Below are 25592 nucleotides of genomic sequence, written 5' to 3'. Positions count from 1 at the left end.
ACTTTTGAAAACCGAACCATTTCCTCTTTCCGTCTCCTCCTTCTCTTTTCTTTTTCCTTTGTGTCCTCTGTTTTACATCCAGGAAATCTGTTAAGTGTTTATTCAGTCTTGGCTGCAATTTTTTTCAAGATGCGTTTATCATTCACAAATAAAAACGCACTTAGATTTTTCCCCCCAGAAATATACCATACCATACCATACCATACCATACCATACCATACCATACCATACCATACCATACCATACCATACCATACCATACCATACCATACCATACCATACCATACCATACCATACCATACCATATCATAATAAGATTATTATAAAGCAATTTCAAAAGCTACAGGACCAAAGTGAAATATGAATTAAACTAAATGAAATAGTTTTTGCTTTATGACCTTGTTTTGTTTTTTGCAAGGTACTAACATAGGGAAGTTTTTTTGTTTGTTTTTCCTGACTCCTCCTTGTCCTTAGTGCTCTCTGCCACAGTCTGTTGTGCCATTTCCTTTGAAGTGATTAACATAAATAATTTCTCGTGCTCTTCATCCTGATTATCCTTTGGTGAAATTTGCTTTTCCGTTGGTCCATCTGTTTTTTATCTCTTCATCTGTCCTTTTTCTTCTATCTCACTTCTTTTGAGCTCTTTCATGATCGAACCATGTGTCATGTGTGGTATTGTTTAAAGTTGCTTTGCAAAACTGCACTTTCAGCTGGATGTTATATTAAAAACCTCCTCTCAAGACATTCTGTGGCCCTGTTCAAAATGCTATTGAATAAAGTTAGTATGGTGAACATGATAAGGGGGCGATTTAGTCATTTTATTCTTTCAGGTGTGTCTGAAATAAACCATTCTGGGTTTATTTTTACAGTCATGGTCTTGAAAGAAGGGAAGCCCCCTCCCCAGTTTAAGTTTGTTGCAGCCTAATAAAGGTTTTCTTTATTGCTGAAAAAAGCCCCTTCACAGCATGACACCGTCTCTGCCGTGTGTTAAGGGTGAGGTACAGTGTGTAGATCTCCCATGCTGCACCTTCTCTCTCACATTTGCTTTGACCCCCACATTGCTTTTAGCAAACTGCAAGCTAAACTTCCTCTGACATTCTGTCAATGAAGGCTTTTGTCTCCATAAGTTCCAGAGTAGCAGAGTGTGTGACCAGTACCTCCACCTGAGCTGTGGACCCCTGCACTTCATCCAAAGTTAACAGGAGCTGCTTGGCTGCTGACTAATCTCTCCTTGCTCTTGTCATTCTGCAGTTTTGCTACACTTTAACGACATATTGACAGTGTTCTTTGAATTTTTAATGTTATAAACCTCTACGTGTGTTTCTGGAACATCTGAAGCAAAGTGATAGCTCTGGTTTTAGTTTAGGGGTGTAAAAGTGAAGGGAGATAAATGTGAAATTTACATCAGATCTTTAAAGTAACTATAAACTGATTCTTTAGAATGTTTATTTCCTTCCTTTATGGTAAACAAACAGTTTTTATAGACATTTGATATTTTGATATCAAAAGTCTATAAAAACTTGGCTTGTTCAAACTTTGACTTTACTTCCTCTGTTGCGGTTAGGCAGGCTTCCTCTTCCACAGGACTCATCTTCTCTTGCACTTGCCTCATACATGAGAGCTTCCTGTTGTACCATGACGTTTTCTGTGTGCAAGTTCTAGTTGGTATGATTGGTAAACACGCTTTCTTAGTCTGGGTTCACATTGAAAAACAACGAAAGCGTAAAAAGCAATAATGCAAAGACATAGGGGCTCATTGTGAGACAAATTATTGTAGCTGCCATCTTTTATGCCAAACATAATATTTGCAACTGACGGAACACTGAGGATTTTCTTTTTAAATGGAAAACTCATCAACCAAAGCTTATTATTATAATAATCTATACTAAGGCTGAAACGATTAATCAGATTAATCATGATTAATTGATTATTAACTAATTTGGTAATTGATTAATCGCAAGGGTGTAACTTTGTGTTGAAAGTTGGTGGGGACGGCTCATAAGGAAAGGGAGCTACCTGCGCGACGCCTTTTTTTTTTGTTGGAAAGGATAAAGCCAAAAAAATGTGAATAACATTTATCAATTTAATGCTTACAGTTGAAAACATAACTGTTACAATATTCACTTATATATTTTGTGCAAAAAATATCACATAAATCTAAACAGGCAGTACAAATCAAAGAAATCAAATAAATATATCAATTTTGTAGAACATTTATTGACGGTCAATTTTAGGTCACTTTTTAAATTGAATTTACTTTTAAAACAGGACTCGGACAAGATCTTATGGGGCCTTAAGCAGAATATGATTAAGCAATTCCGTCTTTCTGTCAAGAACATCCACCAGCAGGGTATCCAGGGGGGGATTTACCATTAGGCAATACTAGGCAGTTGCCCAGGGCCCCAAGTTCTGGGGGCCCCATAAAACTCTGTTTACATGTATAGTTAATACAACTAATCCTTATTTGTGCACATTAATTATGTTTTTGATAAAAATCCTTTGGCTAAAATGCCATCAGAACGCTGATAAATAGAGAGGAAAAAGGGACAAGAAGAGAGGGACAAAACCTAGAACAAATAATGGATGTCTATTCTATTAACATTTCTCTATCTGTAGAATGGGTCTGTTTTATGGGTTTGCTTCTCAGGGGGCCCCCTGCCTGTCTTTGCCTAGGGCCCCAAATTTCCTAAATCCGCCCCTGAGGGTATCAATACTGATTTGATAGAATCTGGGAGAGCGGACTATGTTCAACCATCCATTTTCTTTAACCTTATCCCTCAGTGGGATCAGGAGGTGCTGGTGCATATCTCTAGCCACGTTCTGGGTGAGAGGTGGGATCACCCTGGACAGGTCACCAGTCTGTCGCAGTATGTTCAACCAGCTTAAAAGTAATCGGTAATCAGATTTATTATTTGCACTTTTACTAAGTGAACTTTCTAACTCCCTTAAATCTGAAATTCCAATGCCAAAATTGTTTAAATATTTTATCTTTGGACCCCCTGCAGAGTGACGTCACACCTGCAAGATCCTATCCTTACCTTCCTGCTAGATTGCAAAAAGCAGCTTGCTTATGAGTTGTCAACATAACACGCTAAATCTTAAATGTACGTGTACATATAAAAGAAAAAGGGGCGCAGTGCTTGCTACTGAATGGCAACACTATGAGAACTATATAACAAGGTCAGGAAAAAGTTTTAAGTGAAGCCGGGATTAAAACAGTAGCTACAAGAAGCTTCAAATAAAAGGTGTTCTTTATGTTCAACCTAAACACCAACTCCGATAGACCATCAGTAGAGCAGGTGTTTAAATTAATCAATCACTGCTGCGAAAGCTTATAGCAGTGAAAGCTAATATACCACAGCCATCACTTAATAAACGCAAAATAAACAACTCTCTAAAAACGGAAAACTGTAATGAACTGAAAGTCCTGTTTTTTATGTGGGAAATTATTTGTGTGTGTTTTAGTATAATTCTGATATATTGGCGCTGTTGTCTGTTTCTATGGCAACGATACTGAATGTAGTGTAGCTTAGAGACCAGCACCCGCCCGAACCCGTTAGGATGACTACCGAACCCGACCCGTTACCCGCGGATATCTTCAATTCAAATTCGAACCCGAGCCGACCCGTTGATATTTAACCCGCAACCCGACCCGTTAACACATCATACGCTATTGTACGCTGCGCTGCACCCAGTGCCTGATTAATATTACATTTCTGATGTCCATAACAACACACACGCATAAAAAAAAATCACCAACTACCCGCCCGCACTAAAAAAATATCCGCCCGACCCGTTTATTTTTATTTATGTATTTTTCACGGGTACCCGACCCGTTGCAGGATTCTAGTGTAGCTGACATAACAGGGCCGGAAAAAAGTGGTTTGAGTTTTTTTTCCAACGGTTCAGTTATATTTTAAATACGGTATTAACTTATTTTTACACTATTCTTTATTCTTTTACTAATTTAAGTCTCTCCTGACTAAAATTAGGTCTTAATATTTCCACAAGTCCCTCTCACCTGCAAGTCTGAGTCCACTGCTGTCCCTTAATGGGTTAGCATTTTTGGAGGGAAGCGACAGGTGTTATGGGGAGAGGGCGGTGGTGGGGAGAAAGCGAGAGGCAACAGATTATTTTTTCTGAGTTTTTTTGTTGGGGTTTGTGGACGGTGAGCAGCGGGGAGAACTTTTTTTATTTTCTTTCTGAGGAGCGGCATGAATGGGGTTTTAATCAGATATACACAGCACCGAAAGCAAACTATGTGTACAAAATATTGGTGGGGACTGTCCCCCTACCGGTCAAGATTGGTGGGGACATGTCCACACCAGTCCTTAAGGAAGTTACGCCTATGATTAATCGTTAAATGGAGCATAGAGACTGTAAAACATGCCTTTAACTAACAGAGAAGCCCAGTTAGAGCAGTAATTATATCAAGATTGTAAAAAATATGTAAACATTTTGCAGTTAAGATAAAAAGAAATTTCTGTCAATATGCTCTATCTAAAACTCCTCAAGCGGAAAAGTTTGAGTTTCACCTGTTTAATTTAGTAAAATATCTTCTTTAGGGAACCTTTGTCTATCCGATTTTTTGAAAAAATAATCGATGGGTTAATCGATTTGCAACATAATCGGTAGTTGCAGCCCTAATCTATACACACAGAAAATCTTTGGGTGCAAATTGAAACTCTTCCTGCGCGTTAGTTTATTCTATTTTTAAGGGGAAGGGATGCTGAGGTTACAGCTGCAAGGGGTTGGGTGCTTCCTTGGGGATGTTACAGATTTCACAGGTTTTTCTGTAGATCAAAGATAAAAAGGTCTGATTGCAGCAAACCAAAAACGTGATACGTAAAAAAAAAAAAATTGAAGATTGTTGACAATTTTTCCTTAGTTCAGCAACAAAATTATTGTATTTGAATTTTACATTTATGAGGATTTTCAAATCTTTGGGGTGAATTGAGAGCTGCAGAATGGTGCTATATTTTCTCATATTTTGGTTAATTTGTAGTAATGTCTGCCATCAAAGTTTCAAAAAGGTGGATTTATGTTTACTAACTCAACATTTTTAAGACTTTCTATAAAACTATAATAGGTTGTTATAATTAAAAGATTTACATGATCTAAATAAATTTGCTGTGATTCTTTGTTTTTTAGGGATCAGTCCAGTTTACTGCAGCTTGTTTTGCCTGATGAGGGAAAGTGACCGAATCTGTTTTCCTCCTAATCACATCTTTAAGCTACATAACTCGGCCACTGAACGCCTGCACTTCAGAATCAGGTAGAAACATGTTCATTTAATTGTTAAATATTTATTTTATTGTTTCTGATGTTCTTTTTTTTATGTTTTTTTGTCCAGATACTATTTCCCAGGCTGGTATAACAGCGGCAGCTCATTCTACGCCCATCGTTACGGTTTGTCCAAAGATATGGAAAGCCCAGTAATGGATGATTGTGTCATGACCTACCTGTTTGCTCAGGTTAGTCTCAGTTCTTATACATCATTACAACTAAAGAAACTTCACTTTGGATGCTAACAGTTTCTCTAAAAACACCAGCAGTTCTATAGTCCAGCGTTAGGAACGCTCTCATCGGGCCCTCATGCTGCTCAGAGAAGCGGGGTTAAGAATGTAACCAACAGTTCTCTCATTGTCCCCATTTACATTTAAAAAATGATAAGAAGAGCTGCTGGGTGGAGATAATGTCTCCCTTTCCTTGTCTGTGATGGACTGCCAGCCTGTGTGGGGTCTTTGTCAGCTCTTTGTTTTGTTGAGCTGAGAAAACAGGAAGTGGAGTAGTAAGAGTTTTGAAGAAGCGCAAAAGAGGAACAAGACTTGTTTTGTTTTCATGGGCCTCTGCAGAAATGCCTGTCGGGGGGTGGGGGTATGCTGGAGTTTTAATTTTTTTTCTTTTTTTTTGTCCCCACATTTGTGCAAACCTCACACCCATGCACATCAACATCAGACTTTGTTTTATCTCTGCGCACTTTGACACCATGTGTGAATATTGAACCACAAAGTTTTCACGTCCATTAGGCTAAGAGTTTGAGAACCGTCTGATGTTTCCTTATATTACCCTGCATAGATTTGGAAGATTTCATCAGATTTTAGAACAGGAGACCCTTTTTTTTTTTTTTTTTTGTTATTTGCCATGCATGCTCCTCGTTGGTTGCATTGTCTACTAAAACATGTTCTTCCTGCTCTTATCTCGATGTTCATTTTTGAAATGTTTCACCTGTTGCAGTGGCGCAGTGACTTTTTAAACGGCTGGGTTCATATTCCAGTCAACCATGAAGCTCAGGAGGAGTGTCTGGGTTTGGCCGTCCTCGACATGATGAGGCTCGCTAAAGAGAGCGGCCAGTCACCAGTGGACATCTACCATGATAACAGGTATCATACACTGCTGATTTTCATAGCAGAAATTAGAGCTGTGTTAAAGCCTTAGATTACAAAAAATTATTCTCATGTTAAATATTAAAATTGATTCATGTAACCAACAATGAGTTTTTAAAAAATGTATTTTTAAAAATTAATTTCAGTAACTTACATTTTTTTTCTCCCTTTCCATCAAATCTTCCTCCCTGCTTTTAGCTACAAGTCCTTCCTGCCCAAATGCATGCGGAACCGCATCCAAGAGTACAACCTGCTGACCCGGAAGAGAATCCGTTACCGCTTCCGACGGTTCATCCAGCAGTTCAGTGAGTGCAAGGCCACTGTTTGCAACCTGAAGCTCAAATATCTGATGAGCCTGGAGATGCTGCTGCCCTCTCTGTACTGTGAGCGCTTCAGAGTGACCGACCTCTCCTCACGAGAGATTACCATCGTGGTGAAGGGCAACGAGGGCATACTTTGGTCTAAAGAAAGTGGTGAGGGGGGGGCAGAGGAGGTAATTTCTGCGAGTTAACGACAAACATTTCATTGAGTTAGTAGGGAAAAAATATGAATAAAACTTTAATAAAAATTTCTGTTTGCCTTTTATGTCACTAGGAGCTGGAGACATACTGTGATTTCCCAGAGATGATCGACATCAGCATCAAACAGGGCAACAAGGAAGGCTCTGCAGAAAGTCGCATTGTTTCCCTCACCAGACAGGACAATCAGATCCTGGTATAGTGATTTTCACTATTCAACTATTACCAATAACTGGAGCTGCAGAGGTTCGTCTTTTATCAGATCAGATAGGAGACGGTCAACACTGTCCCTTCAACTTTTAGTCATGTACTCCACAAATCTGACCATTTATGGAAGCAGGAAAAAGCCACAAGATCTTTGGCTCACAGTTTAGCACAAGCTGGAGACCAGTATTAGAAAATGTTCTTCTAAATACAAAAAAGAAAACAGAAAGAAAACATTACGAATCACACCACCTCCACCATGAAACAAACGGCAAAAAAATGTAATCTAAATAAGTACATTTTCCTTGAATTAAGCAGGTAAGTTAAACACTTTGCCAACGGAACGAGAGAAATTACATTTAAAATAAGAAAAATTAACTGCAGTCTCTTATTTTAAGTGCATATTATCTGATTATCTCATTTTAAGCCTAAACATACTCATTCCATTAGTAGATCATCTTATTTACCTACTTGAATTAAGGGTAAATACACTTAATTTGAGACTTTTTGACTCATTTTAAGATTGTTTTTCTGTGCAATGTCAGGGTGGGGGAATTATACATGCAGTCAAAACTGGTAAGAATAATGCCCCAACTTAAGGTTTCTATCTAAAAAAAAAAAATCATATATCATCTTCCTCCACATTAAAGCTCCACTTTTTGTTTGTTTTATTTTGCAAAAAGCTTAATTTAGCAACTAAATAGGGCTGTTGAGCCACCCAACCTTGAGAGAAATCTACTAACAAGATCCAGAAGCTGAATTACAAAGCAGAAGCTGTTTAAAAGCCCTGAAAAGTTAAATGCTTAACTACCTGATAATGACAGTTAATGTGTCCAATTCGAATAAACAGGTTTAAAAGCATGTTAGCCTTTTAAACCTGCGCTTTTCCCCGCTGGGGTCGCTGGTGCCTATCTCCGGTTGTCAATGGGAGAGAGGCGGGGTGCACCCTGGACAGATCGCCAGTCTATTGCAGGGAAATGCAGAGACAAACAAGACAAACAACCATTCACACACAGACTCACACCTAAGGACAGTATGGAGAAGCCAATTAACCTAACAGTCATGTTTTTGTACTGTGGGAGAAGGTCAGAATACCCAGAGAGAACCCACGCATGCACAGGGAGAACATGCAAACTCCATACAGAATCAAACCCAGAACCTTCTTACTGCAAGGCAGCAGTGCTACCCACTGCGACACTGAGCAGCCCTATTAGTATTTATTTACATCACTGGAATATAAATGAAATATAGATTTTTTTCACTGCTTTTAAATCAAGTGTAAACATTTTGTCCATGTATTTCAAAACAAATAATTCATTGATATGTTCGGCATCATTAAGGAGCTGGAGTTCCATTCCCTCTCTGAGGCCCTGTCCTTCGTGTCGTTGGTGGATGGATATTACCGTCTGGTTGCCGATGCGCATCATTACCTGTGTAAAGAAGTAGCTCCGCCAAGACTTCTGGAGTGCATTCAGAGTTTCTGCCACGGCCCTGTATCGTGAGTTTCATTGTTGTTCACTAAACTAGCACATCACGTGTGTCATAATGCACTCACAGCCACATGCTATTTTTACACAAAGGCACATTTTGCCCTTTGATCACAGGATGGAGTTTACAATTAGTAAGCTGCGTCGTTCAGGCAACTACCAAGGCCTCTACATCCTTCGCTGCAGCCCCAGAGACTATGACAAGTTCTTCATGTCCTTTGTTGTTGGGGTAAGTGTTAGCTTAATGTTTATCAATTTGCATTAAATGCAGGTTTTATCGCTGAATATAATTCCTCACTGTCTGCTTATTAAGTGTTTTGTTCAAAGAGGGATGAATGCGTTTACAGTTGCACTTGATGCATTTATTCCAAGTGTCCCTCACTTTTATTGTTGTGTCAGATGTCCTTGTTCATCCCTAGAGTCCTTTCTAACGTGATGCTGGACAGAATCCACAGTTTCTTTTATTGAACATCTAAGGACATTTATATTTAGAAAGGCATTTGTTTAAGCATGTGTTGTTGTTTCTGTTTTAAATAGATTTTGTTACTGTGAAGCATTTTGTGATGCCAATGTCTGAAAAAGCTGCTATAGAAATATTCTTTTTTTTTCTTCTGTCCTGCATTGTGCCTCCTTTCCACCTTCCTTTAGTCCTAGATTCCTGCCGTTCTGTCTTATTTCTTTTATTCCTTATCTTTCTTTCCTTCCTTTTTTCTATTGCTTGTTCTTCCTTCTTTCTCTTGGTATCCTTTCATCCTTGTTTCCTTCTTTCTTCCTTACCGTATTGTTTAGTTTTTTTCTTTGTTTCCTTTCCGTCATTCATTTTCTGGTTTTCATGTGGGATTTTAAATGTATATTTAAACCAAGTAAATAGTAAAAAATTGATTACTGGATTGTTTTAAACGATAAATGTGAAATTGCATCAGGGAGTGATCTGTTTTTATTCATGGATTGTGCAAAATGAAGGATTTTGTAAATAATCAACCACTAGAGGGAGCAATAGGGCCAGATTTTTGACGCTTCATGACTTTTACCCTTTAGAATACTTTTAGTAATTGTACATTATTTTCAATTTTAATCAAAGTATTCATTACATGTGTATTTTGTATTTCCAGTATGAAACCATGGTGGACTATAAGCACTGTCAGATCGTGAAGACGGAGTCAGGAGAGTTTATCCTGAGCGGTGCCAAAAAAAGCTTTGGTTCCCTTAAAGAACTCATGCATTGCTACCAAAAGGAGGCGCTACGCACCGATGGGTACACGTTCCAGCTAATTAGGTGCTGTCCACCCAGCCAGAGAGGTCAGCCTTCTATTCTCAACATTATTATTATATTGTCCTTAATATGGAAACATTAGACATAGATATTGCTATTATTAAAGAAATTAGTTATTTCTTCGAGAGTTAACATTTCCTATTCTGGTTTTTTTGTAAGCCGCCAAAGTTACCGTAAGTTGGAGGTTAATTCAACGTCTTTGGTATTTGACAGTATTTTCAATGATACTTTTTGTATTCCTATTTGGGACCAGATTGGCAGCCCACCTTTACATAACCATAGTTTTAAGTTCACCTATTTCAGTGAGATCTTTTCTTTTAGATGTTCAGCAAAATATTGCACATCTTTTCACCTTTTTTTAATATTGGATCAATCATTTCTTCATATGATTTTCATCTGTCAGACCTTTTTTTGTAAAAAAACATGTTTCTGTGTAAAATAATTTGCCTCTAGGGGTTGTAGTCATACTGCTGTCACATGTCCATCTTTATATCTTCTCAGATAAATCCAACCTGCTGGTGTGCAGAAACAACCAGGGCACAGAAGTCGCTCTGTCACCATCGCTCCACAAACACATCAGTCAGATGGTTTTCCACAAAATCCGCAAAGAGGACCTTATTTTTGTAAGAAGTTTAATAATCCGGTTATATCTTCAACCTATTCTAATGGGAAAACATTGTTAGATGTCTCTTTATTTATAAGTGCCCCTCGTAAGGCCTCGATAAATTTTATTAGACGCAGCATAATCTTTTATAAAACCACACCTTTAAATTTGAACACAATGTTCAGAAGTAAATGTTTTTAGCAATATCCCTGCTGCCAAAGTGCCTGACAGCCTTAACAGTTCCTAGAAAAGAAAGACATTATTTGCACAAACTTGTCTGCCTGAATTGATTGATTAAAAATCCAGGATTTCCTGAGGTCAATCTCTTTAAACTTATGTTTCAAATTACAAAGACAAGTGAAAATGCTAGCTGAATGGAAATAAATGCAGCTTTGGCAGAAATAAGAAGAAACAAACAACCTAAACAGTCATTCTTGCACATGCTGCTCCATGTCCTCATTTTATCCTTAAAAGGCTTTTAATGGATGGTTGGTCACATTGTGAGTTGTGGAACTCCTTGTTTGTAGAAAGTTGATTCAGATGAGTTAGATTAGAGCTCCAAATGTCTGGAATTGGATTTTCTGCCTTTTTTTGGTCTGAAGAAAAAAATGAAAAGTGTTTGTTGATCAATAATATAACTTATTATGGTAAAATTGTCTTTTCTGAATAAATGAGAGTTTTTTTTAATCAGTCAGAAACTCAAAGTCATTTTACTTCTTTGTTTAAAACCTAAGCTTCTTGATCCAGGTTCAGTTTCTGTAAAATGAACGCACTACTGGTCAGAAACTGGGATTCAAAGGATCTGGATATATGTGCAGTCCAGATGTTTTAGGTTATAAAGTAGAGAAATATCCCTGAGTAACTCCAGCACTGTTATAAAAAAAAGAGAAAAGGATAATAAACCCCCACTGTGTATATGTTCTGTTAAATTTCCCTGGAAAAATGAGACATTTCTCTTAAAACCAACAGACAATGTTTATTCTCCCATAGCTTCCTACATGTACAGATAGAGTATCCATTAATTAAAAAGCTGGAAAAAAAAAAATAAAAGTTTGTCTAGTCCCCAAACACAATGATCAGGATAGCAAACTCTAAGGACAGCAGTAAGGAGAAAGATCATTGGCTCACAAAAGCAGGAGAGTAACTCATTAGAAAAGGCGCTCTACATTCTTGGTTTACCTTTTTTTTCTTAGGGTGTCTATTTGTTATTTGGATGTTCATCTATGATTTCTCAGCAGTGTAAACCTGAACAAAGAGACATGAGGAATAATGGAAAGACTGCAGAGCTTTTAAAACAATGTTTACATTTTGAGCTCTCTGCTATGAAAGTGCTCTTACTTTAATCGAAAAGTAAAAAAAAAAAAAGATCTGTCCTGCAGGATATACTGTAACGTGGATATTTTACTAATGTAGGTGAATTTTTAAACAGGTAAAATATAATCTCATAATTTAGTAGACTTTGGTAATTTTCGGCCTGTGCTAAATACTAGTTTGGAGCTTGTTTTCAGTGGATTTTGTGGATTAAGCTTAATGAAATTTTATTAACTAAAACCTCCAAAATCCACAAAGTTTCTATTTACTAATAAGATTTGGAAATAAAATACAAAAACTGTCTGAACCAATATTGTATCTAACATTAAGAATCCATTCCTCCAGCTTTATTTATGTTATTTGGAATATAACCATTTCAGAATGAAAGCCTGGGCCAAGGAACGTTCACAAAGCTGTTCCGCGGAGTGAGAAAGGAGGTGGGGAACTACGGGGAGGTTCACCAGATGGAGGTTGCAGTCAAGGTTCTTGACAAAGGCCATCGCATTTTTTCAGAGGTTGGTCATATTAAATGTCTGCCTGGATAATTGGGGTTTCAAAGATTTATAGATTCAAATGAAAATGTTCTTCTGTTCTTTCTCAGTCGTTCTTTGAGGCAGCCAGCATGATGAGCCAGCTCTCCCACAAACACTTACTCCTCATTTGTGGTGTGTGTGTTTGTGGTGATGAAAGTAAGTAAACTACATAAAAACTGCAGTGGGAAGCAAAAAAAGTTAAATAAAAAGAAAACTTTAATGTAATGATGCCAGATTGAAAAGCAGTTTAGCAGAAATCTGTTGCTTTAATAATCTCAATGAGTGAGTCTGATTTCTGTTCTGTGACTGTGGTCATTTTTTTAAAAACTTAATTGTAGACGACTTTTGAATTATTAATGTTTTATACGCTGAATTTTTAAGGCCCAACCGCAGCCTCTCTGTTCTCTAGACTCAACGTGCTTAGAAAAGATCCATCCATCTTCTTCCGCTTATCCGGGGTCGAGTCGCGGGGGTAGCAGCTTCTGTTGGGAGGCCCAGACGTCCCTCTCCCTAGCCACTTGAGCCAGCTCCTCCGGTTCCCAAGGCGCTCCCAGGCCAGCCGAGAAACCTAGTCCCTCCAGCATGTCCCAGGTCTCCCCCTGGACTTCCTCCCGGTGGGTCGTGCCTGGAATATCCCACCAGAGAGACGTCCAGGAGGAATCCTAACCAGATGCCTGAGCCACCTCAACTGGCTCCTCTCGATGTGGAGGAGCAGCGGTTCTACTCTGAGTCCTCCCCAGATGGTGGAGCTCCTCACCCCATCTCTAAGGGAGAGCGCAGACACACTACGGAGAAAACTCATTTCAGCCGCTTGTATCCGGTTTCTCGTCCTTTTGATCATGACCCAAAGCTCATGACCATGGATGAGGGTAGGAACATAGATCGATCGGTAAATCGAGAGCTTTGCCTTTTGGCTCAGCTCTCTTTATCACAACAGACCGGTACAGCGCACGCTTCACAGCAGATGCCGCACCAATCCGCCTATCGGTCTCCCACTCCATCTTCCCCTCATTTGTGAAACTTAAACTCCTCCTCTAGGGGCAGTACATCCTCCCAAACCCGGAGAAGGTACTCAACCCTTTTCCGGCTCAAGACGATGGTCTTGGATTTGGAGGCACTGATCCTCATCCAGGCCGCTTCACACTCTGCTGCGGACTGCTTCAGTGAGAGCTGTAGATCACGCCCTGATGAAGCCAATAGAACCACATCATCTGCGAATAACAGATGCAATCCTAAGACCACCAAAACAGATCTCCTCCTTGGCTGCGCCTAGAAATTCTGTCCATAAAAGTTATGAACAGAATCGGTGACAAAGGGCAACCTTACGGAGTCCAACCCTCACCAGAAACGAGTCCGACTTGAATATGAGAAATTACTGCCGGCCAAGGCTCTGACACCGGTCATACAGAGACCTAACAGCCCTCATTAAAGAGCCCGGTACTCCATACTCCCGGAGTACCCCCCACAGGACCCCCAGAGTGACACGGTTGAACGCCTTCTCCAGATCCACAAAACACATGTAGACTGGTTGGGCGAACTCCCATGCACCCTCCAGGATCCTGCTGAGGGTGTAAAGCTGATCCAGTGTTCCATGGCCAGGGCGAAAACCACACTGTTCCTCCTGAATCCGAGATTCGACTATCCGATGGACTCTCCTTTCCAGAACCCCGGAATAGACGTTACCATTGAGGCTCAAGATTGTGATTTCTCTGTAGTTGAAACACACCATCTGGTCCACTTAGAAAAGATGTTATTATCTATTGAATGTTTGTGGAATTATTGATCATAAAATTAAGAAATATGGATGTATTTTTGCAGAGATGAGTCCCTCTGAGTGACAGCTAACCCGATATGTTTAAACTCATGTATTTATTGTTATTAAGAAGATCTAGTTTCCATTACAGTAAGAAGATGAATATATTATCTCACTCTTTGTTATTTTAGACATGATGGTGCAGGAATATGGGAAATTTGGCTCCCTGGATACTTATCTGAAAAAGAAGAAGAACTGTGTTAACATCACCTGGAAGCTAGAAGTGGCTAAACAGTTAGCCTGGGCCATGCACTATCTGGTAAGACTTTGCAGAAAATCCACTTGATTTTTTATTTTTTATTTTTTTGTTTGGTACTGGTTTCTGCAGATTAAATTTTTGACATATTCAGATATTACTAGTATCTTTTTTACATTTTCTTACAGGAGGATAAAAACGTTGTGCACGGGAATGTTTGTGCCAAAAATATTCTCTTGATCAGAGAGGAGGACCGGAAGACAGGCAGCCTGCCTTTCATCAAGCTCAGTGACCCCGGTATCAGCATCACTGTGCTGCCCAAAGAAGGTGAGAGACTCAGCCAGCGTCCTTAGAGATGCTGTGTGGGGACATGTGAGAATGACAAACACCAAGCCTTCTCATTGTTGGTGTGATTGCCTGTTACCTGTGCAGATGCTGAGCAGCTAACTACTGTGTTTTTTTTTGGTCACATCTGCTTTTTAGTTTTGGTGGAGCGTATCCCATGGGTGCCCCCTGAGTGCATTGAAAGCCCACAGAATCTGAGTTTAGCAGCAGACAAGTGGGGCTTCGGGACCACAATTTGGGAGATTTGCAGCGGGGGAGAAAAACCCCTCTGCACGCTGGACTCCTCAAAGGTCTGAAAACTGCAAAGATATATATATATATATATATATATATATATATATATATATATATATATATATATATATATATATCATATGTCTATTAACTCTGTAAATGTTACATTAAGTGTTAGAAATTATTTTTCCTCATTATTTTCTATGTGCACCTTTGCGATCTGCTTCTGCAGAAGAACCTGTTCTATGAGGACAGACACCAGCTGCCGGCTCCAAAGTGGACGGAATTGGCCAACCTGATAAACAGCTGCATGGACTACGAGCCTTTACACAGACCCTCCTTCAGAGCGATCATCAGAGACCTCAACAGTCTTTTCACTCCAGGTAGGAAAACAAGCAGCAGACAAATTAATCTATAAGGAAACAAAATCAGATTAAAGCAGTATGTGTTAAACTACAGCAAAGCGAACTCATTTATCCAACATGTTTATCTGTAGATTAAAGATGCATATTTTAATTGTGTAACATGGTTTTGCAGATTATGAGCTGCTGGTGGAGAGCGACATGGTACCCAACAGGACCCGAGGCTTTGGCTTCCCTTGGGCCTCAGTGAGCCAGGAGCCGGCCCAGTTTGAGGAGAGACACTTGATCTTTCTCAAGCAGCTGGGAAAAGTAAGCCACACTCTTTGTAAAGATAGTTTAGTTTTTATTTTCTGTCTCTAACAGATCTGTGAATCAAAAGATTTGAATTCCTTTGGAGAACATTTTAGAGAAATTAGTCAGAATCCAGACTGTTTAGAAGCCTTTCACGTTAACTTGGCTGTATTTGAATCTGCTCTCCCTCTGGCCGCACTCTGCAGGGCAACTTTGGCAGCGTAGAGATGTGCAGGTATGACCCCCTGCAGGACAACACAGGGGATGTGGTGGCTGTGAAGAAACTGCAGCACAGCACAGCGGAGCATCTTCGGGACTTTGAGCGGGAAATTGAAATTCTTAAATCGCTTCACCATGAAAACATCGTTAAATATAAAGGAGTGTGCTACAGCGCAGGTATGAACAGATTACTGGCTTCAGAACGCTTTCAAAATTTATAATCTTTTCCTTTTACTGTTTCTTTGCTGTAGCCATTTTATTTTCAAGCCATTGTGTTTTAGAAACATTTTGCCCCTTAAACAGGCAATGCCTCCACCATCATTATTTAACCCTCCTCTTCCTGTAGGCAGAAGAAACCTCCGTCTCATCATGGAGTATCTCCCCTTTGGCAGCTTGAGAGACTATCTCATGAAACACAAGGATCACATTGATTCCAAGAAACTGCTGCACTACGCATCACAGATATGCAAGGTAACAATAGGTTTACAGACGCGCTGTAAAGCATACTATGGAACCCTGGTGCTGAGTATATCACCTCAACATCAACTTCTTCCAGGGCATGGACTACCTTGGCAGTAAGCGTTACATACACAGAGACCTGGCCACCAGGAATATTCTGGTGGAGAGCGAGATGAGGGTGAAGATCGGGGATTTTGGCCTTACCAAGGTCCTGCCCCAGGACAAAGAATACTACACCGTGAGGGAGCCTGGGGAGAGCCCCATCTTCTGGTGAGGACTGTTTTGATGTTGGATAGCTGTAGAGCGCAACTATAATCACGTTAACATAGCCAGCTGGGGTCTGTTTACGAGTCTGGTGTGGTATGGTGAATGAAAATGTATGAGATGCATTTTCAGACGGATATGTTGAGGCGGGTTTCTGGAATGTAGCTGTGGCAATAAAGGTTTGTGGTCGGTTTCAAAATGAAAGCCTATTTTTAATCAGAAACTCTGATAATCTTTTACAAGTCCATGTTATGACTAGGGCATCTTCATTAAAATATGCGTTGTGCAGCTTAGTGCTCTTAAGTCTGGACTGGTGCCAGACACTTGAACAATGGGACCCAGGAACTTTAAGAACCTTTTGAAAATCCACAGTGTTTCTCAGCATCACGCCTGCCTTCAGAGAGCGTCTTTCATAGCACTCTGTTTGATCTGCCTCCAGAGGAGAACAAATGTTCTGCATTTGTTTCTGGAAGCTGTTCTGGTGCTGAAGAGAGTTCAAAGTACAGTGGATTGTAGCAATAATGTCTGGGGAGTGATAAAGGCTGAGAACAAAGGGGATTTTTTGGAAAGAGGAATCTGCCAGAAACCCGCCTTGGTAGCCGGCGTCTCTCTTAAAGCATATTAGTGGAGCTGACTCAGGTCAGAGCATGTTCTCCTGTGGGGTTTGGAGATGACCCCTCAACTTAGACAAACTTTATTGTCATTTTGTGAACACAGAGTGTGCAGCAGTGATCAGCATGTAAAGAGAGTAGGAGAAAATGGAACCAGTTTAAAAAAAATAATAGTGCAAATAATTTGGAAAGTTTTAGTGCAGTGCAAAAATAAATATGGTGCAACAAGTTCAGTTCCTCGTTAACTTTGGGCAGTGGAAGGAGAGAGATGAACAAAACTTTGAGACAGAGAATGGTTCCTCCCTTTGCTTCAGTGTATTTAAATATTCTACTTAAGATTTCCCAAAGTCCTTTGAAGAATTCCAGAAAATCCTGTTTGTTTCTCCTTAGAATCTGGAGTAGCTGTATCCAGCCTGGATACCCGCTGTATTGTAGTGGCTTCCATACATGTTTGTTGGGAAAGCTATTGTTTCAGCACCTGTGTCATTCCTGTCATTTGACACAAGAGTCGTCCAATTTATTTCTGTCATCCGCTGATTTGAAGATTAACCCCTTAGAAATGGAGTCCCCCCCGTCCCTCAGTGAGGTCTAGAAGCACAAGATCTATATCTAGCCATTCAGCAAAGATCATGCTACATGGCTGTACATCATATTTTGGCATTTCACCAATTAGATGAGCCCTTGAATGATATATTACCCACTGTAAATTAAGTTGGAAAAAAGAGTAACAAGTCAAGAAAAAAAAGGTAAAAAGCTAATTGAAAAGTTAGAAAGTAAAGCTAAAGGGTTACTAAGCCTCTACGGTTATGTTGTACCTATAAAAAAAAGGGTTTCTTTCACTCTCAGAGTGTTTTTCATGATTTTCTTTTAGAAGCACTTTTGTTATTTTTCTTAATGTATTCGGGTAAATTGGCGTTTCATTTTTGCCATCAAAATATCCATTTTATTTTAATGTTACAAAGATAATAAGGTCTCGTCCTGGATTCCAATTACACACTACAAAAATGATCTAAAAATTAGTGAAAATGTCTTAAAATAAGTGTATTTACCCATAATTTGAGTAGGTAAATAAGTAAATCTCCCAGTGGAAGAAGCATTTTTATCATTAAAATCAGATGATTTGATATTATGCACTTTAATTTGGAGACTGCACTTTTTTTCTTCCTTATTTTAAATGTTAATTTTCTTATTCCATTTGCAAAGTGTCTCATTTACCTGCTCAATTCAAGAAAAAATGCACTTATTTTAAGAGAAAATTACTTAATTTAGATATTTAAAGTATTTCACTGAGTGCCCTATAAAGGGTTAACTAGAAAGTTATTTCCACATTATTATTCATGAATTTCCCGAGACCTGCACTGTCCTTGATAAATAAATGTCCTTTTTACCTGCAGTTATTGCAGGTTAGTACTTTGGCAGTAAGTTGCTGAAACAAATATTAATGTTGAACAAGGCTTGGCTTTATAGTCCTTGTCTGGTGTGTAGTTTGGTTCTGCTGCCCCCTTGTGGTTTTACCTGCACACTGTCAAGTTGAGCGGAAGTCCTGTCTTGAAGTTGGTTTTTAGCTTTTCTTGTCTCTTGAAAAAAAGCTCACTGCTTTGCTCTACTAACAGTTTGATAAACGTGTAAGTCTAAAGTCCATTTACAAGCTCTCAGTCCGTCTCATCGTGTAGCGTGCTTTATCCAGCGTTCAGCTGAACAACACAAAGCGGTGATGAAACAGAAAGCCGATTCACGTCTCTTACTGTTGCTGATTAAACTATAATCTTTCAAATTTTACATTTCCCCAGGGGGAAAAAAGTTAGACTTTACTGCGCATTTAGATTTATAGAGTCCAGGGATGCAAATTATTGAATAATAAACACGATTTAAAGTTGACTGATCTTATTAATAGACTAATGATTGATAAGCAGCCATCTTTAAAAACGTTTTTTACTTGTTTCAAGATATGTTCATAATGTAAAGGGATAAATATACAATATGCTAAATTAGTGCCAAAGCTAAAGAAAAGATGGTGAAGCAATGACACCATGTTCTAATGTTTGATATGCACAATTAACCTCTAAAACAGAGACAGAGTGCAGACATGTTAAGGTTATGATGGAACATTCATTTACCAATTCCCCCCAGCAACACCCAGGGACATAAAGGTTCCTACCAGTCTGTCAGTAAAAAAGATACACCACATGGTTTCTAACAGCTCAAGGGGTTTTATAGCTGAGAATAATAAAATCTGTTTGCCTTTAAACATTAAAGACTTATTTCACATCTCCTTTCTTTCTTTATTTATTTTTTTACCAGATTTTACATTGATTTACAAAAGTGTCGATATCTCTTAAGCTTTTTCAACAATCAATAATGGACTAATATCGTTGATGATCAGATGAAAAATATTCAGCAGCAAAGATCACAGCACAGATCTTACCTTTAAAGGAGGAGGACCAAGAAGAACCGCCACTTATGAAAGAAAACTAGAAGGCTCTTCATGTTTGGCTCTCATATTTATGTCGTCCTTCTCATGTCTTCCAGGTATGCTCCTGAGTCGCTGACAGAGAGCAAGTTCTCTGTAGCATCAGATGTTTGGAGCTTCGGTGTCGTCCTGTATGAGCTTTTTACCTACAGTGACAAGAACTGCAGCCCTCCAGCGGTACTGAGCCTCTCTGTTCTTTGTGGAACCGTTTCAGTCTGGAACTTAGTTTAGATTAGAAGTTGAGTTTATAGAGCCCCATCAGTGTTTTTGACGGTTAGCTACCTTCCTCTGTTGCAGGTTTTCATGGAGAAGATGGGGAATGAAAAGCAAGGCCAGATGATCGTCTACCATTTGATCGACCTGCTGAAACAAGGATACAGACTGCCTGCTCCTGAAAACTGCCCAAAGGAGGTCTGCAGCACAGCAGCAGCTGGTTTTTAGTTTGGCCTATGAGTCTGTGTGGTTGTTTACCTCTTTTTGCTTTTTCAGATGCACAAGATCATGATGGAGTGCTGGAGCAGTGACCCCAAACTGCGGCCTACATTCAAGGCATTAATCGAGCAGGTGGAGACGGTGCAAAACTGCATGGATGGATAAGACACAGTGAACTTTTGACCTGCCGGTCAGTCGTTACACAATAAGGATTTCCGGTAAAGTTTAGGCAGTGGTCATTAATACCCGTAGCAGTTCAACCGCTTTATAAGCAAACAAAAGAAAAGGGGAAAAAAAAGACAGAAGTAACGACTACACTACAGCCAACTCAATATTTTGGAAAACAATCCAACTTTTTTTTTTTTTTTTTTGCTTTTTCCAAATGGTGCAGAAACATTAGAGCCATGAGCCTGAAGTCCACCTTTGCCAACAAATAGGCTCCAGTTCTTAACCAGGGTCGGTTTTTCCACCATCATCACATCTTTATCACTTAAAATCTCTTTAATGTTAGTTAGTGATAAAGCAACCAAAGAGGTAGTGTGATTTATCCCAGTAATCCTGTGAACAGATACCCTAATGTCACCAATTTCTGAATATTGCTCTAATTAACCACACACCAGAGATGGGGACTCGAGTTTGTGACTCGTACTCGAGTCGCACTTAAGTCGCATATTTAATGACTTCAGACTCGACTTAGACTTGCGTTTGAAGGACTTCAGACTCGACTGAGACTCGTGATTTCCGACTTGTGAACAATATTTTATTCCAGTGTAAAAACACTTATTCAAGTGTTTTTTTGTTTTACTAACTTGACTAATCGCCGCTCGCCTTACCCGCACACAGAAGAGTTAAAAAAAAAAGTAGCAATTCTGGCCAGTATGGCCCCACACTCAATCTTTGACACAAGGGGGAGCAAACAACTCAAAGACCCAAACCGTGAAGCGCTCAAGTTCAAGTGTTTTATTTATACAAAAAGCCACCGCAAAAGTGGCATAATAAAACAGTCCTTTTCTTCTCCTTATAAAACCTAAAATTCAAGAGTTTTCCTTAAAAATCACAGGCTGGAAGTTGGGCTCCGCTTGTTCTGCTGCTTCTGGTGCGTTCTCCTTTCCTTCAGACTCCTTTTATGTCGGCTTTAATCAGCCCTTGCTCACACCTGAGCGCAGCAATTACGCAGCGCAATTAATGCACTCCGCCTCCTCAGACAACTACTTCAGTCCAGTGCGCATGGATTGTCACAAGGGAAAAACAAACCAAAACAACCCAACATGCAGGAAAAATTCAAAAGTCTAAAATAAAGGAAAACAATCATAAAAAAGAAACATCAAAACATGCAAAGCTCAAGAAGAAAATACAAAGAAAAACAAATCATATCTTCCTCTCCAAACATGTAAAGCATAAAACTAACATTTAAATGAAAGAAAACCATAAATCATATTTTTCCCTGTGCAACACACTGACGCAACAGTACGTGACATATATGCCAGTGCACATGCATGCATGCAACCCATACAGGTATGGAAGCGATGATTACCCCCCCTGTTTCGGTGCCACCGTTCATAATAACCTTTGGCTACAAAAACTTTACATAAGGCGGGAATAAAAGAGCAGCAAACTGCAGCTTCTTTAGAAAAAAATACACGATGCTTGGTCCACCACATCTAGTGCAGGTGTACAGCCAGGGACATCACAGACATAAGGCAATAATTCAGGACCTTATTATTTCATGCAACCTCCCCTTGTCTTTGATCGACAAGGCCAGCTTTAAAAGCTTCATGGCAGTGGTAGAGGAGAAATATGTTGTGAATAATGTTGTAAATTGGCGCTAAATAAATAAACTGAATTGAATTGAAAATACTCGCTAAAACTAGAAAAATTTGTAACCATAAACGTCAGGTAAATACTGTAAGAAAATAGTTTTTTTTTAAAGAAAAAAAAATAAAAATGCAAAATTTAACTGGAAAAATTTTTTGCGTGTGTGCTTTCTTTAATTGCATTTTTCATTTAGCAGTTCAAGATAATGATAATTCCATAGATATAATAGCGGCCTTTAAGCTATACCGTCGCAGTGACGTAGATGAAAACACAAGGAGAAACAAGCAAGCACAAAAATTATAGCACTTTTTTAAATTAATCAAGTGATTAGAATTTTTGTGCGATTAATTGATTATTGCGACAGGCCTTCTCAAGACTTGAGACTTGACTTGGACTTGCAAAAAATGACTTGTGAACATGTCTGCCACACACTCAATCAGCTGATCTGTTATTCTTGTGCTACGTTGACATTTTATGATGCTAAAGCACAGTTCAATAAAAAATAAACCAAAGAGCAGAGTTTTAAACACGCCATTAACATTTTGATAGGCCGCTGTACCCCAAGAGCCCGCCTCTAGCTCAAAAATTAAAAAGGTTCTTTCTCTGTAACAACGGTGACGGGTGCTGGATTAATGCTTTTTTTCTCTTTGGAAGCAGGAAGAACTGAAAAGTTGGAACCTGTTTGATTGAACCCCAAGGAGACCCACAGTATTGTTCTTTTTCTGTTAAAGTGGAGTTTGGCTGCTCCTAACTCCAGCGCAAAAGTATTCACACCCCTTAAGGTTTACTGCAAGCTGCAGTCATACAGAGCTGCACATGGGTAGGCTGGCTTACTAAGAAAGGGAGTTCTGAAGGTATTTTCTTGCAAGTAAACACAGCTAAAGTTAAACCCAAATCATTCAAAACACTGGAAGATTTAAAGTAACCTTAAAAGTAAACATGTTAGAGTGGAATCTGTGGAAAAAGCTAATGATTAGGGTGATAGCGCAGAAGCCCTCCAACCTTCAGATCAAATACTGATTAAAACATAAAAAGGGCTGGAAGTGTCTGAGACCAATATTCACTTTTCAATTGATTGGGAAAACAGAATAAATAGATTCTAAATAGATTTTCTACATCATTCTATAATCTTACGTTTCATTTCCAAACAGAAACAAACTTAACTTGTAATAATAAGAACTAGCAAACTTAAAATAAATAGTTTCACATTTAAATCTTCCAGAAAAATGAATAAGAGGTTTAACTGTACATTTGTAAATGCACGCCACACTTTCCAGTTTTTTTTTTTTAAATAAAAAATTAAAATCCAGTAACTTCATCCTTCCATTGCAATACATGGAAGCTGTTTCAAAGTAACATACAGAAAAGATCTGAAGGGCAGAAATAACTTGAAAAGGCAGCATAAATCAGACTTCGAGGATTCTATACTTCACACTTTTTTTTACTACAGTGTCTTTAAGTTACATTTTTGGGATTTTAAACAATTTTTCTTTGAAATGTTTACATCTTTTTATGCAGAATTTATTCTCACAAACATGGATGCCATTGGTGCTTTCTGTAGCCTGCATGGTCTGTGCTATAATCAAGTTACACTGTAACATCTTTGGGTTGTTTTTTTTTATTACATTTTTATGTATTTTCTTAATGCATCATGTATTCTGAATGTTACAAGGCTAGAGTATTTGCTTATGATTTTATAAAAGGAGATGCGCTGATGTTCTGTAGCTCATTTCAAGATGTTTATTTTAAAATAAAAGGGACTCTAGGTCATTTAGAGACCTTCAATATGTATGTTTGCATTACATTACCAACCATAAATGAGATATGGGTTGTTTGTTTCTATTTTATTTCATGTGACTATTTTGTTAATATTTATATGTGCTAGATGTTAATGACTGAAGGCTTTAGGTGTGATGTTTTTTAGCCTTAAATAACAACCCTCCATTTTTTTATTTTGCATTCAGTGCCTTTTATTTGTTGAAACATTATTGGAAAAAAGATGGGGAAAAAGTGGAACTTCAAAAACAAAAATATAGGACTTAGGTTCAGAGTATGACTCCGTTATTCAATGCTGCAAAACAGGGCATCTTTGTTGGACTTGTATAGCTATGACTAATAATGAATTATATTGTTTGTGCTCCAGTGTGTTCATTTGTAAAGTGTTTATTTCTACCAAAGATTTTTTTTATATTCTGCCTACTGGTATTTTCTTTCCCCACGTTTGTTTCCAGTAAGTGGACTGAACTTTTGACTGATGAATGTAAATCGCTGTAAATGTGTGATGTAAAGATATTCTGTTTTTCCATTTAAGCCAGTAAAGATTTATTACATTTTGGTCATAAAGTCTAGAAGTTACTTTTTTTTTTTTTTGATATTCTAAAAGTCAGATTCTTGTTTTTGTTGGCAACTTAAGTTCAGATATTTGCCACTTTGTTCCTCAGGGTGATTAAATAATCAGGCAGATGAAAACCCCGAGAAAAAGCCTTTTTTTTTGTTGTCGTCTTGCTTTACTTTAATCTGGCAAAAATAAAGGTCACCATCATTTGAACACATTGACACTGCAAGACAATCATTTTAACAGTTATTAAAATTTATTCCATGTTTAAGGGAAGGTGAATCGACATACAGAGCATGTTTTGGTTCAAATATGTAAGAGGCTAATGACTGCTATCACACAAGTATAAACCAAAGTTTCAACCAAGCCTCATACAACCAAGTTTCAGCTTTCTGTCCCTTCCTTCCTCAGCACAACCGTCCGATATCGTTCTTGGTGCAGCCTTGGCTACAGCACATCCCTGCCACGCCCAGAGAAAAGTTCCTCTTCTTCTTGCTCGTTACGAGCAAGTCAGCAGCGTCTTTGTTCTGCTCAGCAGAAGCCCTGGATGAGCTCAGCTGGCTTGGGAAGCTTAAAGATGACGGAGGTCTTTCATTCGTGGCTCTGTAGAGGGTAAGAAGGTCTGCTAGGGAGTTGGAGAAAGAGGTGGCAAAGGGGAGAGGAGAGTTCTCGTCCCTGAGGTCTGTACCGGGGTGCCAGGTCTTCTGTTCGTCTTCAGCTGCAACATCGCCGAATGCGGTCCAGTGGGACGGGTCTTAAGGAAGAAGAAAAAAACGTCACAAAAGTTGTTAAATGTGTTTTTCCAAGAAAAAAAAAACAGTAAATGATGGGTTTTTAAAAAGAAGCCACTTTATTATCCCCTTTCCTTCAAAATTCAGCATTTTTTTTAATTTATTTCAGTCTTAAATAACTGCACTGAAAAACACAGATCATATTTTTCTGCAAACACATTAATTAAATCTGACCTCTGACTCTAAAGCCTCAATGAATAAGTAGGAGGTTTGACTCACCTGCTCCCTCTTCTGTGGATCGTTTCCACCGGGAGCCGCCGCAGGTGAAAATGACGGCTCTGATGAACTCTCTCCCGCACAGTTTCACCCCATAGTCCCTGGGCATGATCAGTCTGCTCATTACGTTGGTTCCCACGCTGTCGCACGCCCCTCCGACACACATCACGGCTAAGGCAACGGTCACTCTCCACAGCATCTTCTCTAAAGGCTGAAACTATAACCTAATCAGGGAGCTGAGGAGTTTTTCTTAGACCCTTAGCTGATTTTTGTATATTTTTTTAACCTGCTGTGCTCAATTAAAGCCCACTTAAGCAAAGACAAATGCTTGGGTTTGCCTGCTTCGCGCCCCTCTGGTTCCCTCTGTGCCAGTGAGACCAACCTTTTATACTGTAGTCAGTAGTTCACTCTGAACTTGTGCGTT

At 39.0% G+C, this 25592-nt stretch overlaps 2 protein-coding genes across 2 annotated transcripts in view; one reads left to right on the top strand and one right to left on the bottom strand.

Annotated features, from left to right (window-relative positions):
* The window catches only part of jak2a (Janus kinase 2a), a 50054-nt gene extending 29755 nt beyond the window's left edge, over nt 1-20299 (top strand). Inside the window, exons 3-24 of the mRNA XM_038283673.1 lie at nt 5151-5274; nt 5353-5473; nt 6237-6382; nt 6584-6878; nt 6980-7099; nt 8448-8605; nt 8712-8823; nt 9707-9893; nt 10369-10490; nt 12163-12297; nt 12384-12471; nt 14260-14387; nt 14513-14651; nt 14808-14959; nt 15136-15286; nt 15441-15574; nt 15763-15952; nt 16122-16246; nt 16332-16504; nt 19639-19756; nt 19877-19990; nt 20069-20299. Coding sequence (XP_038139601.1) covers nt 5151-5274; nt 5353-5473; nt 6237-6382; nt 6584-6878; nt 6980-7099; nt 8448-8605; nt 8712-8823; nt 9707-9893; nt 10369-10490; nt 12163-12297; nt 12384-12471; nt 14260-14387; nt 14513-14651; nt 14808-14959; nt 15136-15286; nt 15441-15574; nt 15763-15952; nt 16122-16246; nt 16332-16504; nt 19639-19756; nt 19877-19990; nt 20069-20176 — 3140 coding nt within the window. The 3' untranslated portion in view covers nt 20177-20299. The remainder of the gene's footprint in view (nt 1-5150; nt 5275-5352; nt 5474-6236; nt 6383-6583; nt 6879-6979; nt 7100-8447; nt 8606-8711; nt 8824-9706; nt 9894-10368; nt 10491-12162; nt 12298-12383; nt 12472-14259; nt 14388-14512; nt 14652-14807; nt 14960-15135; nt 15287-15440; nt 15575-15762; nt 15953-16121; nt 16247-16331; nt 16505-19638; nt 19757-19876; nt 19991-20068) is intronic.
* Nucleotides 20300-24547: 4248 nt separating this feature from the next.
* On the bottom strand, nt 24548-25367 carry rln1 (relaxin 1). Its single transcript, XM_038283691.1, has 2 exons — nt 25172-25367; nt 24548-24915 (listed from the first exon to the last, which is right to left on the bottom strand). Exons 1-2 carry the CDS (start codon nt 25365-25367, stop codon nt 24569-24571), a joined length of 543 nt encoding a protein of 180 aa, XP_038139619.1. The 3' UTR covers nt 24548-24568.
* Between the last annotated feature and the right edge of the window lie 225 nt (nt 25368-25592).

Source organism: Cyprinodon tularosa, unplaced genomic scaffold (assembly GCF_016077235.1).
Source record: "Cyprinodon tularosa strain WSP-4 unplaced genomic scaffold, ASM1607723v1 ctg196, whole genome shotgun sequence".
Classification (NCBI taxonomy): domain Eukaryota; kingdom Metazoa; phylum Chordata; class Actinopteri; order Cyprinodontiformes; family Cyprinodontidae; genus Cyprinodon; species Cyprinodon tularosa.
This window is presented reverse-complemented; position numbering and strand designations above follow the sequence as displayed.